Genomic DNA, 18,881 nt, shown 5'->3' with positions numbered 1-18,881 from the left:
TGTATCACTCTCCATATGGCAGTTCAATGCCTCCTGTATTTAGTCCCTCTTTTTGATTATTGTGATCTTTTACCTATTGACTTCCATGATTCCCTGTTATGTGTATTTTTTTTTTAATTAATCTTAATTTGTTTGTTTTTGTGATTTCCCTATTTGAGTTGATATCAGGACGTTCTGTTTTGTGACCTTGTGTTGTGCTGATATCTGATATTATTGGTTCTCTGACCAAACAATATCCTTTAGTATTTCTTGTAGCTTTGGTTTGGTTTTTGCAAATTCTCTAAACTTGTGTTTGTCTGTAAATATCTTAATTTCGCCTTCATATTTCAGAGAGAGTTTTGCTGGATATATGATCCTTGGTTGGCAGTTCTTCTCCTTCAGTGTTCTGTATATGTCGTCCCATTCCCTTCTTGCCTGCATGGTTTCTGCTGAGTAGTCAGAACATATTCTTATTGATTCTCCCTTGAAGGAAACCTTTCTTTTCTCCCTGGCTGCTTTTAAAATTTTCTGTTTATCTTTGGTTTTGGTGAGTTTGATGATAATATGTCTTGGTGTTTTTCTTTTTGGATCAATCTTAAATGGGGTTCGATGAGCATCTTGGATAGATATCCTTTCGTCTTTCATGATGTCAGGGAAGTTTTCTGTCAGAAGTTCTTCAACTATTTTCTCTGTGTTTTCTGTCCCCCCTCCCTGTTCTGGGACTCCAATCACCCGCAGGTTATCCTTCTTGATAGAGTCCCACATAATTCTTAGGGTTTCTTCATTTTTTTTAATTCTTTTATCTGATTTTTTTTCAGCTATGTTGGTGTTGATTCCCTGGTCCTCCAGATGTCCCAGTCTACATTCTAATTGCTCGAGTCTGCTCCTCTGACTTCCTAGTGTGTTGTCTAATTCTGTTATTTTATTGTTAATCTTTTGGGTTTCTACATGTTGTCTCTCTATGGATTCTTGCAACTTATTAATTTTTCCAGTATGTTCTTGAATAATCTTTTTGAGTTCTTCAACAGTTTTATCAGTGTGTTCCTTGGCTTTTTCTGCAGATATCCTAATTTCATTTGTGATATCATTAAGCATTCTGTAAATTAGTTTTTTATATTCTGTATCTGATAATTCCAAAATTGTATCTTCATTTGGGAAAGATTTTGATTCTTTTGTTTGGGGAGTTGGAGAAGCTGTCACGGTCTGCTTCTTTAAGTGGTTTGATATGGATTGTTGTCTCCGAGCCATCACTGGGAAACTAGTTTTTCCAGAAAATCCGCTAAAAAAAAACTGCAGTCAGATCCCTATCAGAGTTCTCCCTCTGGCTCAGGCTATTCAGATGTTAATGAAGCCGCCTGGGGAGGGTGGGGGAGGGAACAGAGAGATAGGAGAGTAGCACCTCAGAATATAGCCAGAGTTGCTTGTCTTGCTTGGAATGACTATTATATCTGAGATTCCCGCGGGCGCGTCGCCTATGTGTGCTGTCTGTGTGGAGATTGCCCCCGGGGGGTCTGGCCCGCTGGAGTCACGGTCAGATCCTCCGCTTCCAGCCCCACGCCCAGCGTCAAGGCTCCCCTACTGGGACGGTGCACTCTCGACTCCAAAATCAGTCGCTGCCTCCCGGGGACTTCTCGTCCCTCCAGCCGCGTGGCCGTGCCGCCCCCGTGAACCAGGTAGGCCCCCTCCCGGGGTTAGTTCAGATGGGTGGAGTAGCTCCCCGTGCTTGTGCCGCGACCGAGTGTCCCGGCTGGAACGCTGTTCTCCCCGCTCCAATACCAGTCGCTGCCTCCCGGGGACTTCTCCTACCGGCTGCGTCTCACGCCGCCCGCGCGACCCGGATGGTCACCTTCCCGGGGTTAGTTCAGGGGGTGGAGCAACTCTCCGTGTTTATGGCGTACCTGCGTGCAGTCCAAATCCCTGCGGGACGGTTCCCCGGCTCGGATGCTGCTCTTTCTGCTCCAAGATCAGTCACTGCCTCCCGGGGACTTCTCCTACCAGCTGCGTCCCACGCCGCCCGTGGAACCGGCTAGTCCCCCTCCCGGGGTTAGTTCAGGGGGGTGGAGCAGGTCTCTGTGCTTGTGCCGTACCTGACTGGTATGCTGGCTCCAGGCTCTGGAAACAATCGCTGCTTCCCCGTATTAGTTCGTTGTCCGTCTCTAAATCTGTGTTTGTTGTTCAGGGTTCGTAGATTGTTATGTATGTGATCGATTCACTTGTTTTTCCGTGTCTTTGTTGTAAGAGGGATCCGAGGTAGCGTCTGCCTAGTCCGCCATCTTGGCTCCGCCTCCTTCAGCAGGTTTTTATAGATTTTCTTAATTTTCCGAGACTGCTTCCTTCTCGTCCTTCTCGTTCCTTCCCTACTGCCCCTTTCTGCCTGCCTTCCCTGTCTGTAATTGGATTAATAGGGAAATGATAGACTAATCCACAGAAGCTCCCTCTGCTGCTTTGCCCCATTTCAGACCAGGGAACACTGGCTTTTGCTTGAGCACGTGCACTGATGACATTGGCAGCCTGATCAAAAATGTGGAGTACCTATGTTAATCGAACCTATTGTCACCTGCCATTTAAATGAATTAAATTTCTCTAGACTCTTGAAAAGGCATTGACTGTAAATACAGTTCCCTTTCTAAAAATGTGTGCTGTTAAGATGAAACCAGAAAAAGAATGATCACTGGGTGATGAGTAGGTTTTTCCCTCTCAGGGAAAAGATTCTCTCCAAATGGGCGTGAAGATGGAAAGGGAGAAAGCACAGCCGGAGAGGAAAGCCGAACTCGTTCCCTTGAAATTTATTCAGGACATAATTAATTTCATCTTACCAGAGCTTTTCAAAGCCTCTTCTTTTTTCCTAGAACTGCTTAGTAGTGGAACAGAGCTGTCATGAGCTTTTATATCACCTTGGTATAAGGAAGGAAACCCTGGTGGCGTAGTGGCTAAGTGCTATGGCTGCTAACCAAAAGGTTGGCAGTTCGAATCCACCAGGCTTTGCTTGGAAACTCTATGGGGCAGTTCTGCTCTGTCCTGTAGGGTTGCTATGAGTCGGAATTGACTCGACGGCAGTGGGTTTTTAGTATAAGGAAATCACAACTCTTGCCTTCATGGACTTCAAGTTGCCATTTTATTTTGAGAGGGGCTGTATGAAAAAATTTCAATTAAAATCAGAAAGATAAAATATTAAGATACTTGGCTTATTGTCTTTAAACGTTTTCTTTTTTTCTCCCCTCTTGTTTCCATAGATTGGAGCTTATTTCAGCAGCATATTAGCTGAGAAACTGAAGCTTAACACTTTCCAGGACACCGGAAAGAAGAAGCCGCAAGTTAACGCTAAAGATAATTACTGGCTGGTTACTGCTCGATCTCAGAGTGTGATTCATAGTTGGTTCTCTGACTTAGCAGGAAACAAACCACTTGCAATTCTGGCAAAAAAGGTACTAAATATTCCTTGCATTGTTTTAACTGTGGTTTTATGAAAAGGAAGATATTTGAGATAATGTTCAAATGTGTGTTTCTTTTTCCCCAATCGTCTCCAAAATGCAGAACCTAAATGGCAGGTGTACAGCCCCAGGTGCTGGCCGCGTGTGTACTGGCTTCCCTTTGTTCTGATTGGATGTGGTGCCTGTTGTTGTGTGCCGTCTAGTTGATTCTGAGTCACAGTGACCCTGTAGGGTGGAGAGAACTGCCCTATAGTGTTTCCTTCCTAAGCTGTAATCTTTATGGGAATAGATCACCAGTTCTTTTCTCCCTCGGATGCCTAGAACATCTATAAATCTAAAAATTCCACACAGGAAGCAGTTTATGTGGACTTGCAGTAGACAGGGTTTTAAATCAAGAAGAGGCAATAAGACTTCATTTTTTCTATTGCATTTTCAGTTTTCTTAGCTCAGGAAGGAGTCCAGGATGTGTTAGAGAGACCCTTGCCTTTAAAACTAATCATCCTTGTGCTTTCAGCTAAGTCTCCTTCCTGCTCAGCAAGACGAAGACTGCTTTTGTGGGTGTTTGTTCTTTGAAAAAGTTTTAGAGCAAGATGTCCAGGCTTGTTGATAACTTTTTTGGGGAAGGGGGGTTGTTTTAAAATCTCTGCCTTTGATGGTTTTCCTGACCTCAGAAATAATACACAAGTTCAATAATCTTATCGTCCAAACAAAATAACGTGTCCTTTGAAATTCAGATAAACTAGAAACCTCCTTCTTGAGCCTTGATCTCTGACTTCTTGCAGACGTTTCACGTGATCCCATGGATCTGGTCTCATCTCCTCTGTAGCCCTTTAGAGTTAGGGATGCCTGTCTTCTGTGTCTGATACCAAGTGTTTTGTAACCGACTTTGGCGCAGGCTCAGCTTAGAGGAGAGCTCCTTTGTGTATTGGCTTGTTATGTTTTCTAAAGCAGCTCTGTAAACAGTGCCTGTACCTTCCTCTGGCTTTATCTTGCCTTATGGCATAGCGTTGTATTTCATAGGTTTCGGTGGTGAAAGGCAACTGGAATTCCTGAAAAGCACAACGGTCAGCATCACCACCTCTCACTATGCTGTTGGCCCCACTGTAGCAACACAGGCTGAGCCACTTAACCATTTCCTTTCCACTGGTGAATATTTACTTTGTGGCCCGTGGTGGCCCATGAATTTTATCTAAGGGCCATGTAAGTCAAGGGCATACTTCATGACTGGATGGCTTTCTACCAACCCATTCATATCCTCCATGTTGGTTTGTGTCTGCCGCTCCCATGTAGTCAGCCAGATATCTTTCTTTTTAGGTTACCCTTTTTTTTTTTAATAAGTCTTTAGAGTATATTTTTTTTTGTGATGTTTTCTCAAAGTGAATACTGGTGAGGAATTGATGGGCTTACTTTAGGGGTATGGTGGTCTCTCATCTTTAGGAGGGAGACAAATTATGTTGCAGTCTATTAGCTATTGTTCTTCTCTCTTTATTAGGAGCTGCCTCTGGCCAAGTCAGGTGTTCCTCAGGTAAGCCCTGATGTTGCCTCTTTGTGACATTAAAGATGTTTCCTTTATAAAACCATTGACTGTAGCCTGAAGTATCCCTTTCTTGGCCATTTCTAGAGTTCCTTCTCCTCTCTCCTGAGCCTGTCATCCTCTTGAGATGGCAGAAGCTCTTTCAGCGTTGCGTAGAAGATTGTGATCTCTGCATGATCTTCATATTAAAAAGTTCAAATGGTTCTTCTTTAATTTCTTGTATTCATCTGTGAGATGGCTTAAGTCAGAAAACCTTGGCTTTCCTGCTGAGGTCCTGAGTCATCTCCTAGCTCTGATCTAGAGTTCAAAATAGTTTGCTGTATGGAATGGATCAAGTTTCTTGACCTGGTTTTCTCTGACAATAAAGCTCCACATGGCTCCAAGTATTTAGCTAGAGAGAGGTCAACAATAGCCCATAAAGGACCTTTTAATTCAATCGTGGTCATAGCTGTATTTGGCAAAAGAGACTGGTCTCTGGGGATATCCTCCTACCTCTGAACAATTCACACTTCACATGACTTTGATCTGTGGGATGTCCGTTTGCCTCTACCACTAGGTAGCAAACAGTATGCTGACGGTAACATGCCTCGCAGGGAAAAGTGATCTGAGGGCAACCCTTTTGTGGATGGAAAACCTGCACATGCTAGGTGTCTTAGTTTTCTTCTGGGACTTAGAGGCAGCTTTGGCTTGATTTAGAAACCAAACAGCTGCCAAGTGATTGCATAGACTCAGCTGCAAGTTAAAGTCAGGTGGTTTCTTTACTGAAAATGCAGTCCATTACTGTGAGCAAGTCATACTTGAGTCCATGTAGACGTTTTTCCCTCCCTGAGTTGGCCAAAACGATGTATTGGACAAAGCCGTTGATACATGTCTTCTTCCTTAATTAGCTTCCTTCACATATGCTGTTCTTCTGAACTTTAAAGTCCTTGGTTTAAGTCAGCCAGTTCTCTTAGGGTTGGGACAGAGAGCTCAAAGCTTACCCTTGTGCTGTTAATGGAAGCTCTGTGGCTTACTTCTGTTTGCTATTTCATCTAAACATTTCATATGTTCAGATGTTCCCCACCACCCTGTTCCATCGGTTGTTGTTCAAAAGAAATCCTTTAGCCATCTAGGAAAGATACCATTTCTAATGATTCTTTGGGGACGCTAACTTCATTTTGCACTTGACTATTTTTTAGGCTTTGATCTTGTAACCTTTTGGTATATCTGAACGGGAGGCAAGCTGAGCTTAACAGCTAAAACTTAACCCACTGATACAATACTGTATGTTCTGGTGAAGAGCAGTGGCTCCTGTCTTGGACTGAATATTTAAGACTATGCTTTCCCTGCCTCTGGCTTAAACTCAGAGCCTTGTACTCCATGAAAGATGTGCCTTGTAAACTAAAATTTCAAGAAATTCCCTTGTTAAAACCTGTGACTGTGGTCTGCAGAGAGGAAGCCCTGTAAGCTTTGGTTTGTGTGACTTTCATCTCCCTTTTAGTTACATTTGTGCAGTGTGGTGCCGCTGTCATGGGGTCATGTTCTAAAGTCAGTGCCAACATAGGACCTGGACACCATCAAAGGCCCCTTAAATTGCCATAAGATACATTATGTGGGCCTACTGTATCCCAGTGTCAAACCTAGGCAGCTTTCCCTTCTGCTCTGGAACAGCTGGAAGTGCCTTTGGTAAAACCCAGGTAGAATAGTCAGCTTGCCTTTAGGAGCCATGCACAAAAAAAAAAAAGAAAAAAAAAGTTAACATTCTAGGATAATACTCTCTATCAAGTATGTGAGTAGTCAGATTGTAACATGTAGTGTTAAATCCACCGTGTGAACGAGGCTTTGTCTAACCAAGAGAAAAGTACTGTGCCATGCCATATGAATCTTGATGTCCAGCCCCAAATATATTTGGTCAAGCACGTGGGACAGAGAGCCTTGGGTTCATGCTCTCCATGGTTGTGGCTTCAAAACACTTGTGTTGGTATGGAGAAATCTTTGAAACTGGCGGCAAAATAGTACTTGTTATAGTTTTGATGTATGTATAATTCTTTAGCCTAACCCTTATAAACCACCCTGGGAAGTGGACTGGTTTGGTGTTACCATAGCTCATAAATGGAGAGACTAAGGCCGGGGAGTGATGGGCTACGCCAAACAGGCTAGGGCCTGGGCTGGAGTGCTGACATGCTCATCCCTGGTGTAGGGAGTCTTCTGTCGCTCGGCCCGCCTGCTGCCACCCTGCCACAGCATAGCTAGCGCACCCTTTGTTCACCATTTTTCTCTGTATTCATAAATTGAATAGGTTATATAGATGAATGGGCTCTCCCTGGGGTATTTATAAAGGATGGGAGAAGAATGAATTAACTCTTTCAACCACTCCGTGGTACACTGGGATACTAATTTGCTAAATACTACCTTTGTGGTCTGGAAGAAACCATTAACCACCATTAACCGACTCAAGCGCCTACTGTCGACCAGCGAATTAATCACCCGGCTATTTCTAGCTCAGTGTTTATTAGGCAGATTCACTGATCATCATTTTAGCATCTATTTTATATTTTGGGCTCAAGGCACTTGGAGAAGCTCGCTGGAAATTGTAATCCTTACGAAATGTTACAGTCAGAAAGCTTTATACAGAGAAGTGTTCCTCAATAAAATGTAGGGTGGGGACTGTGTTTCCACTTAGTCTGTCCCCTCCAATCTTGAGATTAACTCTTTGGAAGACTGTCATGAAATTATTTTTTTCCTACTTTCTTGAGAAGCTGAGTAGCTTTCAGCATATGAGAACTGGAACATATGTGTGTGTATATGTATATATATGAATTTTTTTTTTAATAGGAAAGAACACCTGATCGAATTGTTTTGCCACTGTGCTAAACATGGTTTTGACTCTTTTTTCCTCAATGAAAATTTGTTTAGAACGTTCTCTGTAGTTTTTTAACTGCATGTATTGTTTGAAAACCCATCAAGGAGATACACTTTCTTATAGCTTGCTGGTAACGTGTTTACTTATGTTCTCTTTCTTTTGCTTCCTCTTTCTCTTGGTTTGTTTAGCAATGAACGCAGTATGTGATTATTATAAATATGTTATCTTTTTTAGGTTCCCATCCTTAGTAAGAAGGAGGATGTTTTTGCATACTTAGCTAAATATTCGGTGCCAATGGTCCGAGCAACATGGCTGATCAAGATGACGTGTGCCTATTACTCTGCTATTTCTGAAGCTAAAATTAAGAAGCGTCAGGCTACTGACCCCAATTTGGGTAAGTGAGGCAATACCATACATTTGACATTTCATTTTGATTCTATAAGTTATTGTTGCCTGCTCCTTCTATACAGAACCCAGCCTGGTGAGTACTGCAAATGTACATGGTGATGATAAAAGCTACTTGTGGTGTGGGCTGGGGGAGCTCGTCCTTGGTCACCTAGTCCCAGAATCCTGATTCCATCGGCAGGTCCTATAGATATTGCCTCCAGAATGTGTCCTGCATCTGAACGCTTTTTACCCTGAACTTCTGGTTCAAGCCACTGTCACCATTTGCCTGGCTACAATGGCAGCCTCCTATCTCATCTCCCTGCTTTTTCTTGGCTCTTTACATTTCAGTCTCCATCTCAGTCAGATTGTATCGTGTCCCCATGGATAACTTTACAATAATTTCTTATTACGGTTTGAATAAAAATCCAGACTTCTTACTGTGACCAAGTAGGCTAACCGTAATTTGCCCTTCTTTATGTTCCAGTCTGTCTTAGTTACCAAGTGCTGCTATAACAGAAATACTACACATGGATGGCTTTAACAAACAGAAATTTATTCTCTCACAGTCTAGGAGGCTAGAAGTCCACATTCAGGGTGCCATCTCCCAGGGGAAGCTTTTTCCCTCTGTCAGCTCGGGCGGAAGGCCCTTGTCATCAATCTTCCCTTGGTCTAGGAGCTTCTTAGCACAGGGACCCTGGGTCCAAAGGACACACTCTGCTCCTGGTGCTTCTTTCTTGGTGGTATGAGGTTCCCCGTCTCTCTGCTTGCTTCTCTCTTTTATATCTCAGAAGTGATTGACTCAAGATGCAGCCTAATCATGTAGATTGAGTCCTGCCTCATTAACATCATAGAGGTAGGATTTACAAGACATAGGAAAATCACAATCAGAGGACAAAATGGTGGACAGCCACACAATACTGGGAATCGTGGCCTAGCCAAGTTGACACACGTTTGCGGGCCACGATTCAATCCATAACACAGCCACACTACCTTCGTCTATCCCTCCAACACACCAAGGTCATTTTCCTCTCGGGGCTCTGCGTCTCCTGTGCTATGTTGGTGGGTTTCCCTTCTCCAGGTCATTTGCACGTTCCCGTCTCTTCACTGAGGTTTCAGCTCACATGTCGTTTTCTTTAGGAGGCTCTCCCTGGGCACCTAGGGAAACACGTTCCTCCTCTTCCTCCCCTCCCCTCCCAGCTGTGCTCTCTTTGTTATTTTATTCACAGCACTTTTTTAAAAAAATGAAAAAAAAAAAAAAAAATTATTGTCATGATATAAATGTAACAAAACATTTGCCATTTTAAGCGTTTTTAGGTGTATACTCTAGTGACATTAATTACATTCACCTTGCTGTGGACGCACCACCACCATCTATTTCCAAATGTTCTTCTTCACCCCAAACAAAAACTGAGTACCCCTTAAGTAATAAACTCCCATCCTCTTGCCCCCCATCCCCTGGGAGCCAATAATAAGCTTTTGTCTCTATGCATTTGCCTGTTCTAGACGTTTCATGCAAGTATTCACAGCACTTTTCACTGTTGAAATTATCTTTAAAAAATGTGTTTGTGTGTTGCTTGTTCTAGTCCCCCACTGTCCCGTACACTAAAATATAAGGCCCGTAAGGGAGGGTGGCACAGTGATTAAGAGACCGGCTGCTAAACAAAAGGTCAGTGATTTGAACCCACCAATTGCTCCTTGGAAACCCTATGGGGCAGTTCTCTGTCTTGTGGGTTGCTATGAGTCAGAATTGACTCGACCGCAGTGGGTTTGGGTTTTTTTGGTTTATAAGGCCAGGGCCTTTGCCGGTCTTCTTCACCACCATATCCCCAATGTCCAGAATTAGGCAGGCCCGTGGTAGGTATTTGTTGCATGAACTGAGAGGGAACTATTTTTAGTCATTCTTCACTCTTGGTGACTAGACAGTGACTCCTTGAGGTAGTGCTTTGTAAAAGATACAGTGCTAAATTAGAAATACGCGTACAGAATTATATACAAAGATTCAGTTTACAAATAATTTTTTATGAGATGGAAAAAAAGGCCGGTGATGTTATAAGGGAGACTAGCTACAAAGGTCTGAGGAACAGGGACCCAAAAAAAAAAACACATTGCTGTTGGGTTGATTCCGACTCATAGCTACTCTATAGGACAGTGTAGAATTGCCCCATAGGGTTTCCAAGGAGTGCCTGGTGGATTTGAACTGCTGACCCTTTGGTCAGCAGAAAGGTCAGCAGCTGTAGCTTTTAACCACTATGCCACAAGGGTTTCCGAGGATTGGGACGGAAAGTACAGGTGTCCTCAGATGCCGGACAATATCTTAGAATTTGATGAGTTGGAGAGTGGAGCCCACTCTAAAAGCATGAAAACTTAAGACACAAAAGTATTTGGAATTCTGTGGCTGCCACTTTGGAATTCAGTGTTATCCCATGTGTTCAAACAAACAAACAAGGAAGAAGATGAACTGTATTACCACGAGAAAGCTACTAGAGCTTAATAAATGAATTCAGCAAAGTTGCTGAGTACAAGGTCAGCACACAAAAAGATTAGATGTGTTTCTATACACAAGCAAGGAACAAACTAAAAAGGAAATTAAGAAAACAATTGTATTTACAACAGCATCTCAAAGAATAAAATACCTGGGGATACATTTAATCAGGAAGGTGAAAGACTTGCACGCTGAAGACTATAAAACATCACTGAAGGAAATTAAAGAAGACGCAAAGAAGTGGAAAGACCTCCTGTGTTTATGGATTGGAAGACCGAATGTTGTTAAGGTGTCAGTACTATCTAAAGCAATCACTAGATTCAGCACACTCCCTATCAAAATCCCAAAAGCCCCCCCACTTCTTTTTGACCTTTTATTGTGCTTTAGGCGAAAGTTTGCAGAGCCAATTAGTTTCCTATTCAATAATTTATATATAAATTGTTCGTGGCGTTGATTGCAATCTCAGTGTGTCAACACTCTCCCCTCTTTCCACCCCGGTTCCCTGTTGCCATTTGTCTGGTTTTCCTATCCCTTCCTGACGTCCTAGCTTTGCTTTTGGGCAGGTGTTGCCCATTTGGTTTTGTATACTTGATTGTTCTAAGGAGCACGTTACTCATGGGTGTTTTTTTTTTTTTTTTTGTGATAGACCTGTCTAGTATTTGGCTGAAAAGTGAACTTCAGGAGGGACTTCGGTTCTGAGTTAGAAGGGTGTCTAGGGGCCGTAGTCTTGGGGGTTCCTCCAGTCTCTCTCAGACCAGTAAGTCTGATCTTTTTTGTGAATTTGAATTTTGTTCTACATTTTTTTCCCCTCTCTGTCCAGGACCCTCTGTTGTGATCTTGGTCAGAGGAGTTGGTAGTGGTAGCTGGGCACCGTCTAGTTCTTCTGGTTTCAGGCTAGTGGAGGCTGTGGGTCATGTGGTCCATTAGTCCTTTGGATTCATTACTTCCTTGTGTCTTTGGTTTTCTTCATTATGCAGTGGTTGGGATGAAACCAATGGTTGTATCTTAGATGGCTGCTTGCAAGCTTTTAAGACCTCAGACGCTACTCACCAGAGTAGGATGTTTTGCCAGTTGACCTAGATGTCTCCGAGACCATGGTTCCTAGCCCTCATCCTCAGCAGCTCAGTCCTGTGAGGTGTTAGGCTGTGTCTGGGAAGCATCACCTGGGTACTCTATTATATATACATGGATATACATGCTGCACATACAAATACGTTTAGTGAAATATCAACAGGCAAACCTATATATGTATGTGAGTGCACTCCTGTACTCCCTCCTGCCCCATTCAGTGTACATATCTACCAGTGTATCTACTTGTATATTATTGTTTTTACTGTTGTTGTACGGTTGCATATGTTACAGTATTTACTGTGTTTTTTTTCTTTTCTTTTTTTTTGAATTCTTTTCAGTGTCTTCCTTTGCCTTGGTCAAGTTGTCTGACGTCCCGTATATTGTGTATTGCTTTCCCTTCACCAAAGTTAACACCTGTCTGCTGTCTAGTTAGTGATTTTCCCTTCACACCCCCTTCCCACCCTCTGTAACCATCAAAGATTGTTTCTTTCTCTGTGCAGACCTTCTCTTGACTTTTTATGATAGTGGTCTCGTGAAGTATTTGCCCTTTTGTAGTTGACTTATTTCACTTAGCATAATACCCTCCAGGTTCATCCATGTTGTGAGATGTTTTGTGGAGTCATCATTGTTCTTTTTCATAGTGTAGTATTCCATTCTGTATATGTATCATAGCTTGTTTATTCATTCGTCCGTTGCTGGGCACGTAGGTTGTTCCCATCTTTTTACTATTGTGAATGATGCAGCAGTGAACATAGTGTCATACGTCTGTTCGTGTGACAGCTCTTATTTCTCTAGGATGTATACCTAGGAGCAGGATTGCTGGATCATATGGTATTTCTATTTCTTGCTTTTTAAGGAAGAGCCATATCATTTTCCATAGTGGTTGTACCATTTTACATTCCCACCAACAGTGTATGAGAGTTGAATCTCCCCACATTTACTGTTTTTTTGGTCAGTGCCATTCTTGCAGGGGTGAGATGGTATCTCATTGTAGTTTTAGTTTGCATCTCTCTAATGGCTAATGATCGTGAGCATCTTTTCATGTATTTGTTGGCAGCCTGAATGTCCTCTTTGGTCGAGTGTCTGTGTCTTTTGCCCATTTTATGATTGTTTTTTTAATCTTTTTGTTGTTGAGTTCTTTGGAGTTTTCCATATATTTTAGAGATGAAACCTTTTCAGATATGTTAATTGCCAAAGATTTTTTTCCCCTAGTCTGTAGATTCTCTTCTTACTCTGTTGGTAAAGTCTTTTGATGAGTGTAAATATTTAATTTTTAGGATGTCTCAGTTGCCTGGTTTATCTTCTGGAGTTTGCACATTTTTAATTATGTTCGATATTTCTGCCTCAGATTAGGGTCCCTAGCATTGTCCCTTTGTTTCATGATCTTTATAGTTTTAGGCTTTACATTTAGGCCTTTGATCCATTTTGAGTTGGTTTTTGTGTATGGTGTGAGGTATCGATCCTGTTTCATTTTTATGCAAATGGATTTCCAGTTTTTCTAGCACCATTTGTTGAAGAGACTATCCCTTCGCTATTTAATGGATTTTGACCCTTTGTCAAAGACCAGGTGTCCACAGGTGGATGGATTTACTTCTGGGTTCTCAGTTCTTTTCCATTGGTCTACATGTTTGTCGTACCATTTAGACTGTTTTGACTACCGTGGTTGTATTAGTAAGTTCTGAGATTGGGAAGTGTGGGGCCTCCTGCTATGTTCTTCTTTTTCAGTAATGCTTTACTTATCCAGGGGTTGTTTCCTTTCCATATAAAGTTGATGATGAGCTATTCCATCTCATTAAAGAATGTTGTTGGAATTTGTATTGGGATTGTATAATATCTGTAGATCACTTTGGGTAGTACTGACGTTTTTACAATGTTAAGTCTTCTTATCCACAAGCATGGTGTGTTTTTCCATTTATGAACGTCCTCTTTTGATTTCTCACAATAGTGTTTTATACTTTTCTTTGTATAAGTCTTTTATGTCCCTAGTTAGATTTATTCCTAAAGATTTTATCTTTTTGGGGGCTATTATAAATGGTATTGTTTTCCTGGCTCTAACAGCTTTTTATTGTAGAAATGGCAAAGCCAGTCCCCAAATTCATATGTAATTGCAAGGGACCTTAAATAGCTAAAGCAGCCTTGAAAAAGAACAACAAAATAAGAGGACTCACAATTCCCAATTTCAAAACATACTATAAAGCTACAGTAATCGAACCAGTGTACTAGTATAAGGATCGATACATACACCACTGGAATAGAACTGAAAGCCCACACATGAGTCCATATACCTAAGATCAGTTGATTTTCAGTGAGATTGATAAGTCCGTTCAATGGGAAAAGAATAATCTCTTCAACAAATGGTACTGGAGCAACTGGATTTCCACATGCAAAAGACTGAAGTTGGAACCGTACCTCACAACACATATGAAAGTTAGCTCAAAATTTATTAATGACCTAAATATAAGAACTAAAACCATAAAATTCTTAGAGGAAAACATAGGGGTAAAGCTTCAAGAACTCGTTTTTTGACAACGGATTCTTGTATATAACACTAAAAACTTGAGCAACAAAAGAAGAAAATAGATAAATTGGACTTAATTAAAATGAAGAAGTTTTGTGCATCAAAGAACTTTATCGGTAAAGTAAAGAGGCAACCTAAAGAATGAGAGAAAATATTGGGGGACCATACGCAGGATTAGGGTTTAATACCCAGAATATATAAAAAGCTCCTACAATTCAACAACAGCAGAAATATGAACAAGCCAATTAGCAACCCTGTGTATGACAACGAAACACTGCCTGGTCCTGTGCCATCCTCACACTTGTTGCTATGTTGGAGCCCATGGTCTCAGCCACTGTATCAGTCCATCTTGTAGAGGGTCTTCCTCTTTTTTGCTGACCAACCATGATGTCCTTCCCCAGGGACTGGTCCCTGCTGATGACATGTCCAAAGCATGTGAGACGAAGTTTCACCATCCTAGCTTCTAAGGAGCCTTTCAGTGGTTCTTCCAAGGCAAAAGTAGATACAATAAAATGTTTATGTTTCTGTTCTCCTTTTCCCTACCATATTTTCTTGCTTGGGTATTTTTCTTCTGTCTTTATGTTGGTAAATGTATATAATTTTACTTCTTATTTTTATATACATCTATTGCATTTATTTATAACCTCTCTCCAGACTCTGGATATCCAAGTGTTTACTAGCCACCTCTACTTTGATGACTAGTAGGTGTTTGAAACCTTGTTAGCTGTGGTTGAGTTGACCCTGACGTAATGGCGACCCCATGCTCAATAGAATGAAATGCTATCTGGTCTTGCACCTTCCCCATGATTGGCTGTGAATAAGGTAGTTGTGATCTGTAAAGTGTTCATTGGCTGGTTTTGGGAAGTAGATCACCAGGCTTTTCTTCTAGTCTGCCTTAGTCTGGAAGCTCTGCTGAAAGCTGTTCAGCATCTTAGTAACATGTAAGCCCCCACTGACAGATGGGTGGTGGTGGCACGCGAGGTGCCTTGGTTGGGAATTGAACCCAGGTCTCCCTCGTGGGAGGTGAGAATTCTACCATTGAACCACCACGAACTTACCTGAAACATAATTTATATAAAATCCAAGTCTCCATTTCTCATCCTCCCTAAAGCTGCTCCTTCCTCAGACTTCTCCTTCTTAGTAGATGTTACACCCAGTCACCAGGTGGACAAGGCCCCAAACCTGACTTGTTCTTTTTATCCTAGTAAAATCATCCTGGATTTTTAGCTTTCCCTCAAACCCCCACATTTAGTCCTTCAGCAATCCTGTCAGCTTTACTTTCAAAATGTCACCAGGATCTGATAGCTATCCCTGCCTCACCTGTTGTGACTCTCACCAAGCCACTGTCACCTTCTACCTGTACTGTCTACTTTGTATTCCTTTGTAGTCAGCATGGCCTTGTTCAGGCATAAATCAGGTCGTGTCTTTCCTGTGCTTAGAATCCCTTAATAGCTCCCTGTTTCTCTCAGGCATGTACCTCCGCTGACCTCAGGGCCATAACCTTTGAGCGCTGTTCTCTCTCCAACTCACAGATGCTCACGGGTCCTGCTCCCTCTCTTGCCTGCAGTCTGTTCAGACGGTGCTTCCTCAGAGACACCTGACCCTCCATCCAAAATGTCACCTCCCCACTACTCTGCCTCCGTATCCTGCTTTATTTTTCTTCATTGCTCTTAATACCATCTGATGTTATATTTTGTGTTCATCTGTGATCATCTCCCTTTGCCCGCCCTGGACTCTGTTGCCTCAAAATTACAAGCAGTGATAAGACTTACGGGATGAGGACTCTGTGATCTGATCCGATCGGGTTGTAGAAAGCTGTTATTACTGTTTATAGAGGTAAACAGTGAACGACAAGAACAGATTACTTACAGAAAGCAAACAGTAAACAATAGGAACAGATTTGAGGTGAACTGGTCCCCTCCATCCCTATGAGTACCCCACTTAGCATATAGGGGAGCAACCTACTTATGTCTAAAAGGGGACCTGCTAGCCCTTTACAAATTACCCATGTCCATTTTTGGGTCACTGGGCAGGCACACCGTGGGCGAAGTGTCAGCAGGTGTCTCTCTGTCTCTCAGAGGGAATGTTCTCAGGCCAGGTCAAGCATGGCTGTGTTTGTTCTCTCTCTGCTGCTTTTCTTGGCCAGGTGTGGCCCCTCTGTTTGCTGCTATAGCTCTCAGTCATCAGCTTTGGGACAACCCTGGGCCAGTGCCAGGGTTAGACTGGCATTTTGACCTTGTGGCTGGAGGTGCCCAGCTTCACTTGTGGGCCAACTTGCCCACCACCACCGTCTTCTCTGGGGCTGACTGCGTCCACTGCTGCTTTCGGCTTGTCTCGTGGTTCCCTGCTGCTTGCTGTTTCTCTCATCTTTGGTGTTATCAGCTCAGTGAGTGTTACCAGCTCAGTGTTACAGCCCTCCACCTGTATTAGAGCTCTTTTAGGAGGTTCTCAGTGAACGGCCCCGGGTCCAAGGGAGCACTCCCCTACTGGCTGTTGATGACAGCAAGCCCCAGCTGAGCCTCTGCTTTCTAGGGTTTTTATTAGTCACTGTGAGGCCCCTGTTAGGCATTGAATTGTGTCCCCCCAAATAGGGGTCATAGGGGTCAGCTTGGCTAGGCCAGGATTCCCAGTATTGTGTGTGTCTAGCATTTTGTCATCTGATGTGATTTTCCTGTGTGTTATAAATTCTACCTCTGTGATGTTAATGAGGTGGGATTAGAGGCAGTTATGTTGACGAGGCAGGACTCAATCTACATAACCTTTTTTGAGATACAAAAGAGAAGTGAGCAGAGAGACAGGGGGACCTTTTACCACCAAGAATGAAGAACCAGGAAGGGAATGTGTCCTTTGGACCCTGGATCTCTCTGCTGAGAAGCTCCTAGACCTGGGAAAGATTGATGACAAAGACCTTCCCCCAGAACCTTCCCCTGGAGCTGGTGCCCAGAATTTGGACTTCTAGCCTACTAGACCATGTGAAAGTAAATTTCTTTTTAGGTAAAGCCATCCACTTGTGATATTTCTGTTATAGCAGCGCTAGATAACCAAGGCAGCCCCCAAGCCAATGCTGGTAAAGAGCAGATCAGGTGGTGCTTCCCAGCCAATCTGGGTTAAGGTCAGATTGGGCTGGCCTCTAGCCAATCTGATAAAGGTAACTTCTGGGCAGAGCCCCCTCTCCCCAGCCTATCCATGTAAAAGTGGACAGCCGACTGACCAATCCTTTGCAAGCCTCTTACATGGATAGCATACCGACAAATTCTTTAGCAGGTTGTGGGCCACCTAATCATTTTTGGAGAATTACAGACCTAGGGCCAGAAAAAAAAGGGCCACATAAAACAAAACCCATCACACCACACACTCTGAACTGTAGTGTAGGCATCACGAGAAGCTGTCTGGTTTGTTCAATGCTGGATCTAACCTGTGCCTGCGTCAGTGCCGGGCACACAGGAGGTACTCAGTAATTTAAGTAAATAAATGAGTATTTGGCCTGTAGCATTTACGTGAATGTTCATGAGTGTGTGTGTGTGATTTTGTATATATACGTATATATAAATATATGTGTGTATATCTGCAATTTTATGTTCCTTGAACTCCCAGCATCACCAGCCACAGTGAAGGGATGACTGTGTCCTTCCTTATGTTCTCTTCATATTGCCTTTTGTAGCTTGTTCTCCTCAATGTTTTCCTTGATGTTCAGTTTAATCTGATGTCATCTGTTACAGAAATGCCAAAAAGGGTGATTGTACAGGAATGATTCTGCCATCTGAAGTGTAGAAAATGAATGATTTTAGGACAAATAGAAGTCCGATAGACCCTGGCTGTTTGCAAAGAGTAGGTGCCAGGAGTTTTCAGTAAATTTCAAAGATGAATAATCACCAGGACCGTATGGTTTCCTCTGCCAAACGGAGGGAAGTATAGCTCCGATTTCTGGCAAAGTGCATCATGGACTTCTTCTTGGATTTATTACTTTTACCATTCATTTTCTTACCACTGTGACCAAATTGTTTTTGGCAGGGGATTTTCTCCCTTCAAAAAAAAAGGTAAAGTTTTTATTATTTACACAGCCACAGTGGATGGTTGAATAAGCTCACCCGGTATCTGTGCTTTCTCTTTCTGCATGAGCCATATAACGTACATAATTGTCTCTGTTTTTGGACTCTACCAAGTATTGCATTCGTAGGTCTTTATGATTATTCATGTGTGTTTAAGGCCGTGAAGGTTAAACCCATGAAGGCCAGGTTTCTACATGGAAGAGTATGTGTTTTGATCTAAAAATATGCTTTAGACCAAAAATAAAAATATTTTGAGATGCATGAATTTTCGCAGTTCACCCCTATCGTTTCTATCCAGCATCTTGGAAAGAGCTTTGGGCTTTACTTGTCCCAGCTCTTCCACTCAGTGGCTAAGTGGCTGAAAGCAAAGTCCTTGGTCTCTCTAGATGTCAGTCTTCTCATCCTTGGTCCAGTCCAGGGTCCACACTGCCTTTGGTTGTCAGATGTTTTTAGTTCTTCCTTAATCTAGTATAGTCTTTCAGCCTTTCTTTTCTTTCTTGATCTTGATATTTTTGAAGGAAGGGGGCCAGGTATTTTGTAGCATTTCTTCTGGTTTGGATTTGTCTGATTCCTCTAGATTAGATTCAG

The 18,881-nt window shown here is 42.5% G+C and overlaps 1 protein-coding gene across 6 annotated transcripts in view; it reads left to right on the top strand.

Moving 5' to 3' along the window:
* The window catches only part of MED12L (mediator complex subunit 12L), a 361,451-nt gene that overhangs the window by 53,276 nt on the left and 289,294 nt on the right, over positions 1–18,881 (top strand). For 4 of the 6 annotated variants that reach the window (XM_049867828.1, XM_049867831.1, XM_049867829.1 and 1 more), the window contains exons 4-6: positions 3,213–3,404; positions 4,903–4,935; positions 8,021–8,180. In XM_049867828.1, the coding sequence (XP_049723785.1) occupies positions 3,213–3,404; positions 4,903–4,935; positions 8,021–8,180 (385 nt within the window). The remainder of the gene's footprint in view (positions 1–3,212; positions 3,405–4,902; positions 4,936–8,020; positions 8,181–18,881) is intronic. The other 2 variants (XM_049867832.1, XM_049867830.1) reach the window with 1 other exon arrangement.

This window comes from Elephas maximus, chromosome 23 (assembly GCF_024166365.1).
Source record: "Elephas maximus indicus isolate mEleMax1 chromosome 23, mEleMax1 primary haplotype, whole genome shotgun sequence".
NCBI lineage: Eukaryota > Metazoa > Chordata > Mammalia > Proboscidea > Elephantidae > Elephas > Elephas maximus.
This window is presented reverse-complemented; position numbering and strand designations above follow the sequence as displayed.